Source organism: Lepidochelys olivacea, assembly GCF_965140295.1.
Source record: "Lepidochelys olivacea isolate rLepOli2 genome assembly, chromosome: 1".
Classification (NCBI taxonomy): domain Eukaryota; kingdom Metazoa; phylum Chordata; order Testudines; family Cheloniidae; genus Lepidochelys; species Lepidochelys olivacea.
In genome coordinates, this window is record NC_140411.1 from 4757647 (window position 1) to 4771864 (window position 14218).

Consider the following 14218-nt stretch of genomic DNA (forward strand, 5'->3'; position numbering starts at 1 on the left):
TTCTGTTCTTAAATTGTTCCACTGATCGATGGGCTGCCACAGACTAGCCATTTCCAGGGGCTGCCAGTGTTACAGAGGTGGCATAGCCACCCTAGCCAACATCCAGGGGCTGTGGATCACTGAGATCTGTGCAAGAGAAGGGACCTCACCTCCTGAAATGATCCAATGGAAATTTCCATGTATGGAGCCTTGTGTAATCTCCCATTCATGGTCTGCACCCTGGGTTTGTAATGCAGGAAAGGCTGCTGCCAGGGATAAATCTGATCCTATATTATATTAATTATTAATTATTATTATTTAATTTATTTAATTATTTAATTTCAACAAGATCACAGCTGTGACAGCATCATCGTTACCACGCACCACCCCCGGGGTAGCCATGTGATTAATCGGAACCATACGAACAGTAATGACAAGCCTGGATTCCAGGAGCAGAGCCTGCAGTGGGGCTGGCCTGCAGTCCAGTTGGGCAGCATCACCACACGCCCCCTGTGATTTGTCCTCCTGCAGTTTGCCTTTGGCCATGACGAGGTTAAAGCTGATGCGCATGAAAGGAAGCAGCTGAGGTTCCCTGATAGCCAAGTGGCCCCCAGGGGACTGTGCCGGCATCTTCATAAAGACACCTGCCTCCCCATCTGAACAGAGACTGCCTGCTGCCTGTGCCACCTCTCCGATGACTCCGTGTCCTTTAGGGTGAAGACCTCTGGTGTCAGCGGCTAAATTCTAGCAGGAACTGGGTAGGTTGGCAGGTTTCACTATCTTTAAAAAGCGAAGTGATGCGTAAAGGCTGGAAGCTGTTTCCATTGGCAGATGTTCTGTGCAGCGGCAGAGGACTCAGCTGGGCTGTCGGGTGACTCAGTGACAGGGCTGGAGCGCAGGCAGCACTAGGTAGCTTGGGAACCCCTCCTCTCCATCTGCCCATGCACCACGGTGGGTTGTTCAAGCTACACAGAAATCTGACATTCAAAGGGAGCTCGGACTGTTAAAACCCCGATGCCCCAAGTCAGAATTTCTCCAGGGCTCCCATTTCTAGAGGGGTCCCATTGTCCTGTGCTCTGGGCCCCATCCTACCAGGAGCTGAGTGAGAGGAGACCTCATGGAATATCTGTGACTAATTCCCAACTCGCCTCAGGTTTATTTGCTCCTGGAAATGGAACCAGTAAATGCATTTTCAAAGGTTTTATTCTCTGGCTCGATGGTGAAGGCAGGTAATCAGAGCTGCATTGCTTTGTGGTAATAGGTCTGACAGGGCATATTTCTGATTCCTGACTGGCTGAGGGCTCCAGCACTTCTGCCCTGTAGATACCCCTCAGAGTTACAGGGCTATCTGCATCTCTGCCCCCTTTCTGGTCTCCAAATGCCAGATGTCAGACCTCGTATCCTTCCCTCTCATGGGGTGGAATCCCGCGATCCTCCCACCCTCAGACTGGGCCCTGGGCTACAACACACTGTGGGGGATTGGGCTTGCCCAACAGGTCCCAGTGGGTTCAGCACCTGTGGTTCTTCCTGTTGTGAGCATGTGACTAATGCTGAGACGAGTGACCAGCCAGCCTTTTTGAACCAAAATAATGTTTAATCAAACAGCAGGAAGAAAGAGTTATCATGGGAGAATAAGAGTGTTTTCAAACAACAGTCTGTACATGTCTTTGACCACAAGTCCTCCCACACTGATGCAGACATGGGCAGGCCCAGGGCCTTCAGGTTTCCCCAGCGGTGTCTGTCCTTGCAGTCTGAAGAGCTTCTCAACAAAAGCTGCCCCATCTCTGGACAGGCTCCCAGCACTGGGAAACAAGCTGTGCAATGTGTCTGCAGACTGGAAATAGGCTCTTCCCAACTTGTAGCTCCGGCGTTGTCTCTCAGCCTCCCTGAAGTGCTGACTGAGAGACGGCTTTTCTTGACCTTTGCCTTCCCATCCTGCGTGTTCTCCAGCAGCCTGATATTAAACTAAAAAGAGCCACACTGGTTTCACCCAATATCACCGTAACATAAACATCCCAAAGGTTAACCCAATATAGTCAGACAGCAAGCATCCCCAGAACTGGGTTTAACACACACACTCATTATGGCAGCTCAGCTCCTTGTCTGTCCCAGTGCCGGTTCCGGATGCTACAGATTCGATGAATACCAGACAGAGACAGTCAGAGAGAGAGAAAAATGGACTGCTTTCCTGTGGGGAACGAAGTTCCATTTCCATGAATCCCCCTGCATTTGACTTTCAAATCCGCTTCCTGCAAACCCTCATCCTGGCTGAGTAACTGCTGCTGTGGTTGCTATGTACTAGAGCAGAGGTTGGCAAACTTCGGCCCGCGGTGCACATCCGGCCTGCGGGACCGTTCTGCCTGGCCCCTGAGGTCGCGGCTGGGGAGGCTCGCCCCCGGCCCCTCCCCTGCTTCCCCCCCCCCACCGCAGCCTCAGCGTGCCGCATCGCCAGTGCTCTGGCCTGCCATTCCTGCCGGGCAGTGCGGGCGGCATGGCGGCTCCAGCCGGGCGGCATGGCTGCAAGCTCCTGCTGCTCTGAGCTGCATGGCAAGGCGGCAGGGTGGAGGGGATAGGATAAGGGGCAGGGGGTCCTGGAGGGCAGTCGGGGACAGGGACCAGAGGGTGGTTGGATGGGGTGGAGGTTCTGAAGTGGAGGCAGTCAGGGGACAGGGAACAGGGGGCTTTGGATAGTCGTGGGAATCCCAGGGAGGCTGTCAGAGGTTGTGGATAGGGGTCAAGGCAATCAGGGGACAGGGAGCGGGGGGTGGGGGGTGGATGGGGATGTGGTCCCAGGGGGAGGATGGGGCAGGGGACCTGGGAGGGGGTGGTCAGGGGAAAAGGAGAGTTGGATGGGTTGGGGATTCTGAGGGGGGCAGCCAAGGGGGCAGATAGGGGCAGGGGCCAGGCTGTGTGGGGAGGCACAGCCTTCCCAACCAGCCCTCCATACAGTTTTGCAACTCTGATGTGGCCCTCGGGCCAAAAAGTTTGCCCACCCCATACTAGAGAGTGAGAGCTCAGAGAACGGAAATTTCCTGTACTGATACCAATGCCTGTTACCACTCCGGGTACAGGCTACAGACTGACAGAACAGAACCTGAGGAGAACCAGTCAGCTATTAACCCAGGGACATGGGGAGATACTAGACTTCTGTTTGCTGACAAGCTACTGAATGAGGGCTGAGACACTGCGATCTCTAACCTGCAAAATCATGTCTGAGAGAAGATCAGAAGGGAAAGAATGGGTTGACATGTGTGTGCTACTGTACAGATGTTTAAATGTTATGTCAAAACTTTTAATTGTAATACAAATTTACACATCAAACTTTCATGACATGCATATATACTGAAAGCCAGAAGCAGAGCTGATAGAATCTCTACAGGAACGAGCAGTGGTAACTTTACTGCCTAATGGCTTTTGCTTTAGAAAGTCTTTCAGAAATAGAATCATAGAGTCATAGAATATCAGGGCTGGAAGGGACTCCAGAAGGTCATCTAGTCCAACCCCCTGCTCAAAAGCCGGACCCATACCCAATTAAATCATCCCAGCCAGGGCTTTATCAAGCCTGACCTTAAAAAATTCTAAGGAAGAAGATTCCACCACCTCCCTAGGCAACACATTCCAGTGTTTCACCACCCTCCTAGTGAAAAAGTTTTTCCTCATATCCAACCTAAACCTCCCCCACTGCAACTTGAGACCATTACTCCTTGTCCTGTCCTCTTCCACCACTGAGAATAGTCTAGAACCATCCTTTCTGGAACCACCTCTCAGGTAGTTGAAAGCAGCTATCAAATCCCCCCTCATTCTTCTCTTCTGCAGACTAAACAATCCCAGTTCCCTCAGCCTCTCCTCATAAGTCATGTGTGTTCCAGACCCCTAATAATTTTTGTTGCCCTTCGCTGGACTCTCTCCAATTTATCCACATCCTTCTTGTAGTGTGGGGCCCAAAACTGGACACAGTACTCCAGATGAGGCCTCACCAATGTCGAATAGAGGGGGACGATCACGTCCCTCGATCTGCTCACTATGCCCCTACTTATACATCCCAAAATGCCATTGGCCTTCTTGGCAACAAGGGCACACTGCTGACTCATATCAAGCTTCTCGTCCACTGTCACCCCTAGGTCCTTTTCTGCAGAACTGCTGCCTAGCCATTCGGTTCCTAGTCTGTAGCGGTGCATTGGGTTCTTCCGTCCTAAGTGCAGGACCCTGCACTTATCCTTATTGAACCTCATCAGATTTCTTTTGGCCCAATCCTCCAATTTGTCTAGGTCCCTCTGTATCCTATCCCTGCCCTCCAGCGTATCTACCACTCCTCCCAGTTTAGTATCATCCGCAAATTTGCTGAGAGTGCAATCCACACCATCCTCCAGATCATTTATGAAGATATTGAACAAAACCGGCCCCAGGACCGACCCCTGGGGTACTCCACTTGACACCGGCTGCCAACTAGACATGGAGCCATTGATCACTACCCATTGAGCCCGACAATCTAATCAACTTTCTACCCATCTTATAGTGCATTCATCCAGCCCATACTTCCTTTACTTGCTGACAAGAATACTGTGGGAAACCGTGTCAAAAGCTTTGCTAAAATCAAGATACAATACATCCACTGCTTTCCCTTCATCCACAGAACCAGTAATCTCATCATAGAAGGTGTTTAGATTAGTCAGGCATGACCTTCCCTTGGTGAATCCATGCTGACTGTTCCTGATCACTTTCCTCTCATGTAAGTGCTTCAGGATTGATTCTTTGAGGACCTGCTCCATGATTTTTCCGGGGACTGAAGTGAGGCTGACTGGCCTGTAGTTCCCGGATCCTCCTTCTTCCCTTTTTTAAAGATTGGCACTACATTAGCCTTTTACCAGTCATCCGGGACTTCCCCGTTCGCCACGAGTTTTCAAAGATAATGGCCAGTGGCTCTGCAATCACAGCCGCCAATTCCTTCAGCACTCTCGGATGCACATCGTCCGGCCCCATGGACTTGTTCACGTCCAGTTTTTCTAAATAGTCCCTAACCACCTCTTTCTCCACAGAGGGCTGGCCATCTATTCCCCATGTTGTGATGCCCAGCACAGCAGTCTGGGAGCTGACCTTGTTCGTGAAGACAGAGGCAAAAAAAACATTGAGTACATTAACTTTTTCCACATCCTCCGTCACTAGGTTGCCTTCCTCATTCATTAAGGGGCCCACACTTTCCTTGGCTTTCTTCTTGTTGCCAACATACCTGAAGAAACCCTTCTTGTTACTCTTAACATCTCTTGCTAGCTGCAGCTCCAGGTGCGATTTGGCCCTCCTAATTTCATCCCTACATGCCCGAGCAATATTTTTATACTCTTCCCTGGTCATATGTCCAACCTTCCACTTCTTGTAAGCTTCTTTTTTATACTTAAGATCTGCTAGGATTTCACCGTTAAGCCAAGCTGGTCGCCTGCCATATTTACTATTCTTTTGACACATCGGGATGGTTTGTTCCTGTAACCTCAACAGGGATTCCTTGAAATACAGCCAGCTCTCCTGGACTCCTTTCCCCTTCATGTTAGTCCCCCAGGGGATCCTACCCATCCGTTCCCTGAGGGAGTCAAAGTCTGCTTTCCTGAAGTCCAGGGTCCGTATCCTGCTGCTTACCTTTCTTCCCTGTGTCAGGATCCTGAACTCAACCAACTCATGGTCACTGCCTCCCAGATTCCCTCCACTTTTGCTTCCCCTACTAATTCTTCCCGGTTTGTGAGCAGCAGGTCAAGAAAAGCTCCCCCGCAGTTGGCTCCTCTAGCACTTGCACCAGGAAATTGTCCCCTACGCTTTACAAAAACTTCCTGGATTGTCTATGCACCGCTGTACTGCTCTCCCAGCAGATATCAGGAAAATTAAAGGTTTCAGAGTAACAGCCGTGTTAGTCTGTATTCGCAAAAAGAAAAGGAGTACTTGTGGCACCTTAGAGACTAACCAATTTATTAGAGCATAAGCTTTCGTGAGCTACAGCTCACTTCCTCAGATGCATATCGTGGAAACTGCAGCAGGCTTTATATATACACAGAGAATATGAAACAATACCTCCTCCCACCCCACTGTCCTGCTGGTAATAGCTTATCTAAAGTGATCATCAGGTGGGCCATTTCCAGCACAAATCCAGGTTTTCTCACCCTCCACCCCCCCACACAAATTCACTCTCCTGCTGGTGATAGCCCATCCAAAGTGACAACTCTTTACACAATGTGCATGACAATCAAGTTGGGCTATTTCCTGCACAAATCCAGGTTTTCTCACATCCCCCCGACCCCCATACACACACAAACTCACTCTCCTGCTGGTAATAGCTCATCCAAACTGACCACTCTTCAAGTTTAAATCCAAGTTAAACCAGAACATCTGGGGGAGGGGGTAGGAAAAAACAAGAGGAAACAGGCTACCTTGCATAATGACTTAGCCACTCCCAGTCTCTATTTAAGCCTAAATTAATAGTATCCAATTTGCAAATGAATTCCAATTCAGCAGTTTCTCGCTGGAGTCTGGATTTGAAGTTTTTTTGTTTTAAGATAGCGACCTTCATGTCTGTGATTGCGTGACCAGAGAGATTGAAGTGTTCTCCGACTGGTTTATGAATGTTATAATTCTTGACATCTGATTTGTGTCCATTTATTCTTTTACGTAGAGACTGTCCAGTTTGACCAATGTATATGGCAGAGGGGCATTGCTGGCACATGATGGCATATATCACATTGGTGGATGTGCAGGTGAACGAGCCTCTGATAGTGTGGCTGATGTTATTAGGCCCTGTGATGGTGTCCCCTGAATAGATATGTGGGCACAATTGGCAACGGGCTTTGTTGCAAGGATAAGTTCCTGGGTTAGTGGTTCTGTTGTGTGGTATGTGGTTGTTGGTGAGTATTTGCTTCAGGTTGCGGGGCTGTCTGTAGGCAAGGACTGGCCTGTCTCCCAAGATTTGTGAGAGTGTTGGGTCATCCTTTAGGATAGGTTGTAGATCCTTAATAATGCGTTGGAGGGGTTTTAGTTGGGGGCTGAAGGTGACGGCTAGTGGCGTTCTGTTATTTTCTTTGTTAGGCCTGTCCTGTAGTAGGTAACTTCTGGGAACTCTTCTGGCTCTATCAATCTGTTTCTTTACTTCAGCAGGTGGGTATTGTAGTTGTAAGAAAGCTTGATAGAGATCTTGTAGGTGTTTGTCTTTGTCTGAGGGGTTGGAGCAAATGCGGTTGTATCGCAGAGCTTGGCTGTAGACGATGGATCGTGTGGTGTGGTCAGGGTGAAAGCTGGAGGCATGCAGGTAGGAATAGCGGTCAGTAGGTTTCCGGTATAGGGTGGTGTTTATGTGACCATTGTTTATTAGCACTGTGGTGTCCAGGAAGTGGATCTCTTGTGTGGACTGGACCAGGCTGAGGTTGGTGGTGGGATGGAAATTGTTGAAATCATGGTGGAATTCCTCAAGGGCTTCTTTTCCATGGATCCAGATGATGAAGATGTCATCAATATAGCGCAAGTAGAGTAGGGGCTTTAGGGGACGAGAGCTGAGGAAGCGTTGTTCTAAATCAGCCATAAAAATGTTGGCATACTGTGGGGCCATGCGGGTACCCATAGCAGTGCCGCTGATCTGAAGGTATACATTGTCCCCAAATGTGAAGTAGTTATGGGTAAGGACAAAGTCACAAAGTTCAGCTACCAGGTTAGCCATGACATTATCGGGGATAGTGTTCTTGACGGCTTGTAGTCCATCTTTGTGTGGAATGTTGGTGTAGAGGGCTTCTACATCCATAGTGGCCAGGATGGTGTTATCAGGAAGATCACCGATGGATTGAAGTTTCCTCAGGAAGTCAGTGGTGTCTCGAAAGTCACCCATGAGAACCAGGGCATGCGATCTAGTAGCTTCCGCGAGCTGCCGGAAGAAAGCCTCATCCACCTCACCCCCCTGGTCCGGTGTCTTAGCAGACTCCCACCACTACATCACTACTGTTACTCACACTTCTAAACTTAATCCAGAGACATTCAGGTTTTTCTGCAGTATCGTACTGGAGCTCTGAGCAGTCATACTGCTCCCTTACATACAGTGCTACTCCCCCACCTTTTCTGCCCTGCCTGTCCTTCCTGAACAGTTTATAACCATCCATGACAGTACTCCAGTCATGTGAGTTATCCCACAAAGTCTCTGTTATTCCAATCACGTCATAATTCCTTGACATCACCAGGACCTCCAGTTCTCCCTGCTTGTTTCCAAGGCTTTGTGCATTCGTATATAAGCACTTGAGATAACCTGCTGATCGCCCCTCATTCAGTATGAGGCAGGAGCCCTCCCCGCACAGATGTTCCTGCCTGTGCTTCCTCCCGGTATCCCGCTTTCCCACTTACCTCAGGGCTTTGGTCTCCTTCCCCTGGTGAACCTAGTTTAAAGCCCTCCTCACCAGGTTAGCCAGTCTGCTCGCAAAGATGCTCTTCCCTCTCTTCGTAAGGTGGAGCCCGTCTCTGCCCAGCACTCCTCCTTCATGGAACACCATCCCATGGTCAAAGAATCCAAAGCCTTCTCTCCGACACCACCTGCGTAGCCATTCGTTGAGTTCCACTATTCGACGGTCCCTACCCAGGCCTTTTCCTTCCACGGGGAGGATGGACGAGAACACCACCTGCGTCTCAAACTCCTTTATCCTGCTTCCCAGAGCCACATAGTCCACAGTGATCCGCTCAAGGTCATTCTTGGCAGTATCATTGGTGCCCACGTGGAGAAGCAGGAAGGGGTAGCGATCCGAGGGCGTGATGAGTCTCGGCAGTCTCTCCGTCACATCGTGAATCTTAGCCCCCGGCAAGCAGCAGACTTCTCGGTTTTCCCGGTCAGGGAGGCAGATAGATGACTCAGTCCCCCGGAGTAGAGAGTCCCTGACCACCACCACCCGCCTCCTTGTCTTGGGAGTGGTGGTCGTGGAACCCCCCCTCTCAGGACAGCGCATCTCATGCCTTCCAACCAGCGGAGTCTCCTTCTGCTTTCTCCCCCCAGACATATCATCTGGTCCACTCTCCGCAACGGTACCTGTGGAGATAACATGAAAGCGGTTAGTTACCTGTGTCTGCGTTGCTGGAACCCGGACATTCCCCCTTCTTCTTCTGGAGGTCACATGTTGCCACGCTTCCTCACTGGCCTCTTGGCTCTGCTGTGCAACCTGCTCTAAATCTTTAGATCTTTGTGCCCATAGAAGCATATCTTGACTTTTGTCCAGATAAATCCTCCGTTTCTCGTATGCAACGCAGGGTCGTTATCTGTTGCTCCAGACCTTCAATCTTCTCTTCCAGTATGGAGACCAGCTTGCACTTTGTACACACAAAGTCGCTTCTGTCCTGTGGAAGAAAGACAAACATGGCACATCCAGTGCAGATCACAATAGCTGAACCCCTCCCTTCCATACCACCTTCCTACTATGAGCTTCCTCAGAGCAGTTTGCAAGACGTAAGCCTCACTGGGCTCACTCCAGGCGAACTCCCAGGCAAACTCCTGCTGGGTGCTGCTCTGCTGTCCCCCGCTGCTCAGCTGGTTCGCTGCCACTCAGCTGGTTCGCGAAGCTCTGGCTATTTTTAAACAGCCAGGCTCCCCTGAAATACCCCACATACTATTTGGAAAGGTTTTATGCAATGAACTCCTTGTTCAGTGAATCACAGAATCGTAGAAGATTAGGGTGGAAGAGACCTCAGAAGGTCATCTAGTCCAACCCGCTGCTCAAAGCAGGACCAATCCCCAACTAAATCATCCCAGCCAGGGCTTAGTTAAGCCGGGCCTTACAAACCTCTAAGGATGTAGATTCCACCACTTCCCTAGGTAACCCATTCCAATGCTTCACCACCCTCCTAGTGAAATAGTGTTTCCTAATATCCAACCTAGACCTCCCCCACTGCAACTTGAGACCATTGCTTCTCATTCTGTCATCTGCCACCACTGAGAACAGCTGAGCTCCATCCTCTTTGGAACCCCCCTTCAGATAGTTGTTGAAGGCTGCTATCAAATCCCCCCTCACTCTTCTCTTCTGCAGACTAAACAAGTCCAGTTTCCTCAGCCTGTCCTCGTAAGTCATGTGCCCCAGCCCCCGGATAATATTCGTTGCCGTCCACTGGACTCTTTCTGTAGTGGGGGCCCCAAAACTGGACACAATACTCCAGGTGTGGCCTCACCAGTGCTGGATAAAGGGGAATAATCATTTACTTTGATCTGCTGGTAGTGCTCCTACTAATGCAGCCCAATATGATGTTGGCCTTCTTGGCAACAAGGGCACACTGCTGACTCATCTCCAGCTTTTCATCCACTGTAATCCCCAGGTCCTTTTCTGCAGAACTACAGCTGAGCCAGTCCCTGTTGAACCTCATCAGAGTTCTTTTGGCCCAATCCTCCAAATTGTCTAGGTCACTCTGGACCCTATCCCTACCCTCCAGTGTATTTACCGCTCCCCCCAGTTTAGTGTCATCTGTGACCTTGCTGAGGGTGCAATCCATCCCATCACCCAGATCATTAATAAAGGTGTGGAATAGTTGTATGATACTGTCTCCCAGTAACTAACAAGAAGCTGTTTCTAATCAGGGTCATGAACACAATACCTGTGCAATACCTGTGCAAGACTTTGCAAAAAGTCTTGAGAAAAAGACTGCTGGTCTGTGTTTCAGGAAAGAGCAAAGCAGAGGTGCAGGAAAGGGGAGTGTAATAGGGGTTGTATGTAATTTTCACCACTAGCTGTTACATGAGCATGGCAGAAGTAACTTGCACACTGAAGAGGGTATTCGTGCAAACCTACTGTTTGCACTATTCACACATTTGTGACGCCAACCCCTCCCCCGCCCAGATGAAATAACTCTTCTTGTCAGCTTGTATCTTTGCAGATAGCTACAGACCCTTGCACTGGGAGATGGAGCAGTTCCTGTGAGGATGAAGAGAAGCCTGTAGGATGATCAAACTTTCTGTATTCAGTCAACATTGGCCAGGCAAAGCACTTCAGCTGCTCCTGGAGGGATTCTTGGGGGTCAGAGTGCCTCACCGGGAGGATTTATTACGGAAAGTGAATAGAGCCTGGTTCTGATTGAATGTACACATGTAAATCTGGAGTGACCCAGCTGAAGTCAATATTAGTGAATACAGAATATGGCCCAGGAAATTTATCCCATGTGCTGCAGAAAGGCAGTGGCATAATTTGGACTCTTAGGAGTGGAGAAAAAATATTATAATGAGGCAATGAACCAGGTTTATAAATATCTTCAATGTAACACAGATAAATATAATGACTGTTTTCACCATCCACTTTATATAATGGGCCACACTCAGAAGTGGAGGTCCAGAAAGGCTGTCTGTGGGAAGGTCACAATTGTAAAATCACACAGCGCTCAAGTAGGCTGCGGAAATCCCAGGCACAGGCTATCAATGGGAAAAGAGCTCAGCAGTATTCAAAGTGGGACTGGATGTTTATATGGGTAACCAGAAAATCCAGTTATGCTAGTGAGGACTGTTTTAAAAACTGTTGGAACGGCTCTAAACCTTCCTGATTTACACCACAAAATATCTCTAACTAGTGGGTGTCAGGGGGAAACTTTGGGAGCAGGTTATCTCATACCTGCCTGTTGCAGAACTCCTTCCACCTTCCTCTGAAGCATTTGGAACTGGCCAGTGGATACTGGGCTAGATGGACTACAGGTCTCATCCAGTCTGGGAATGTCTATCTTGGTATCGGTCGTGTAAATCCCAGACTTTGTTTTTGCTGATTTTTCTTTAGCTTCTAGGAGTCTCTAGAATTGTACAGAGAGTGGAAAGATCTCTCATTAAATATCATCTAGTTGGCTGTTCTTTTTCCTTTCAGGAAGGAAAGTTCAAAACTCCTTGGATCTGCCCAGTACATAATGTCAGCTGTCAATGACACCAAATTCGAATCTAAAGTGTTCCTTCTCACTGGGATACCTGGGCAGGAAGATGTCCAAAATCTCTGGATCTCTCTCCCGTTGTGCTTAATGTATGTCATTTCAATATTAGGAAACTCAGTCATTCTGTTCGTTATAAAAACTGATCTAAGCCTCCATGAGCCAATGTACATGTTCCTTTCCATGTTGGGCGTCACAGACCTTGGCTTATCAATAGCCACCATACCCACTATATTGGGCATATACTTGTTTAACTCTAGGGAGATCAGCCTCGATGCCTGCTTTACCCAGCTGTTCTTTATCCAGTCACTTCACTGCACTGAATCCTCCGTGCTCTTGTTGATGGCCTTTGACCGATTCATCGCAATCCGGGACCCACTGAGATATACCTCCATCTTAACCCTCCCGAGAATAGCCAAGATGGGACTGGTGTGTGTTCTAAGAGGGGTGGCTCTGATGCTCCCACTCCCCCTTCTCCTGAAACGGTTCCGGTATTGTCGAGTGAATGTCCTCTCCCATTCTTACTGTATGCACCAGGAGGTAATGAAGATGGCTTGTTCAGATATCAGAGTCAACAATATCTATGGTTTGTTTATTACAGTCTTAACAGTGGGGTTCGACTCGCTGCTCATCTTTCTCTCATATGTGATGATCCTCAAAACAGTGCTGAGCATCGTGTCCCAAAAGGAGTTCCTCAGGGCTCTGAACACCTGTGTCTCCCACTTCTGTGCCGTCCTGCTTTTCTACACACCAGAGTTCAGCCTGACTTTGATACACAGATTTGGGAAGGGCTCTTCTCCCTTGTTTCAGATTGTCCTGGGCTACATCAACCTCCTGGTCCCTCCTCTGATTAACCCAATTGTGTACAGCGTGAAAAGCAAATACCTTCGTTCGAGGATAATCAGGGTGTTCGTGAAGTGAAAGGTCAGTTTATGACCCGTCCCCAGCGCTGGTGGCATAGGATACAAGAAACACAGGACACAGCGACTTATTCCATTCTGGACCCTTATATCTGTGATGACATGAGCTACTGATCTCCACTCTGCACAGTCAGGGTCAGATGGGGTCTAAGGCCTGAAGCAATGGTATAGCGGTTGTCTCCACCCACTGGTCAGAGAGGACGGGGCACTGGGGGAAGGACACCAGGGCAGGCAGCAGCATTTGCAGAGTGACTGTGTTTGTGAAGAGCCAGGGGACCGATGGGATATTGGCCCATAAAGAGCCATATCGGTAACTGATCCAACCTCAGAAATCCTGTCAATACTCTCAATAAAGAGAAGGGATGTGGATTTTGTTTCCCATTACACCTGGCCTGTCACTGTCTCATCTCTGGTTAAACATCCTTGGGCCATGAAGAAAGCTGCAGGGCTGTTCTGCAGTCGCAGTCCTGGCCCTTCCTGAGCGCTGTGGGTGCTCTGTGATCCATGGGGGCGGCACCAGCTGTGGACGGGGCTATTCAAGGGGCACGGACACCCACCCTTCCCCCACGCCCTCAGCCAGGTGCTTCTGACTGAGTCATACCAGAGACATCATTAATGCAGGAGCTGCAAGAGAAGCCATTCAGGCAGCCCCCGCTCCCATCACTACTGTTGGTGGCTCTGCACGCCGCACACCTGCTGAGCTCACTCCACATGGAAACAGGGCAGAGCTGGCTGTGTGAGTGAGGGTCTCACGCACAGGAGTCTTGGCAAGAGACTCAGGCCCATATTCCCCTTCCCTCCTGTCAGGGTTCCTTCCCCACTCTGAACTCTAGGGTACAGATGTGGGGACCCGCATGGAAGACCCCCTAAGCTTATTCTTACCAGCTTAGGTTCAAAACTTTCCCTAAGTACAAACATTGCCTTGTCCTTGAACAGTACGCTGCCACCACCAAGCGTGTTAAACAAAGAACGGGGGAAGAGCCCACTTGGAGACGTCTTCCCTCAAAATATCCCCCCAATCCCTACACCCCCTTTCCTGGGGAGGCTTGAGAATAATATCCTAACCAATTGGTTACAAAATCATCAAAGATCCAAACCCCTGGATCTTGGAACAATGGAAAAATCAATCAGGTTCTTAAAAGAAGGATTTTATCTATATAAAAAGAAAGGTAAAAATCATCTCTATAAAATCAGGATGGAAAATACTTTACAGGGTATTCAGATTCAAAACACAGAGGATCCCCCTCTGGGCAAAACCTTACAGTTACAGAAAACAGGAATAAACCTCCCTCTGAACACAAGGAAAATTGACATAAAACAAAAGATAAACTAATCCTCCTTGCCTGGCTTACCTACACTGGTTGCAATATTGGAGACTTGGATTGGGATGGGTTGGAGAAGATGGATTTCTGTCTGGCCTCTCTCAGTCCCAA

At 49.1% G+C, this 14218-nt stretch overlaps 1 protein-coding gene across 1 annotated transcript; it reads left to right on the top strand.

Annotated features, from left to right (window-relative positions):
* Nucleotides 1-11847: 11847 nt before the first annotated feature.
* On the top strand, nucleotides 11848-12786 carry LOC311514415 (olfactory receptor 51G2-like; the record flags this gene model as incomplete). The annotated part of the gene is made up of 1 exon (XM_084616974.1): nucleotides 11848-12786. One exon carries the CDS (start codon nucleotides 11848-11850, stop codon nucleotides 12784-12786), a length of 939 nt encoding a protein of 312 aa, XP_084473100.1.
* Nucleotides 12787-14218: the final 1432 nt, after the last annotated feature.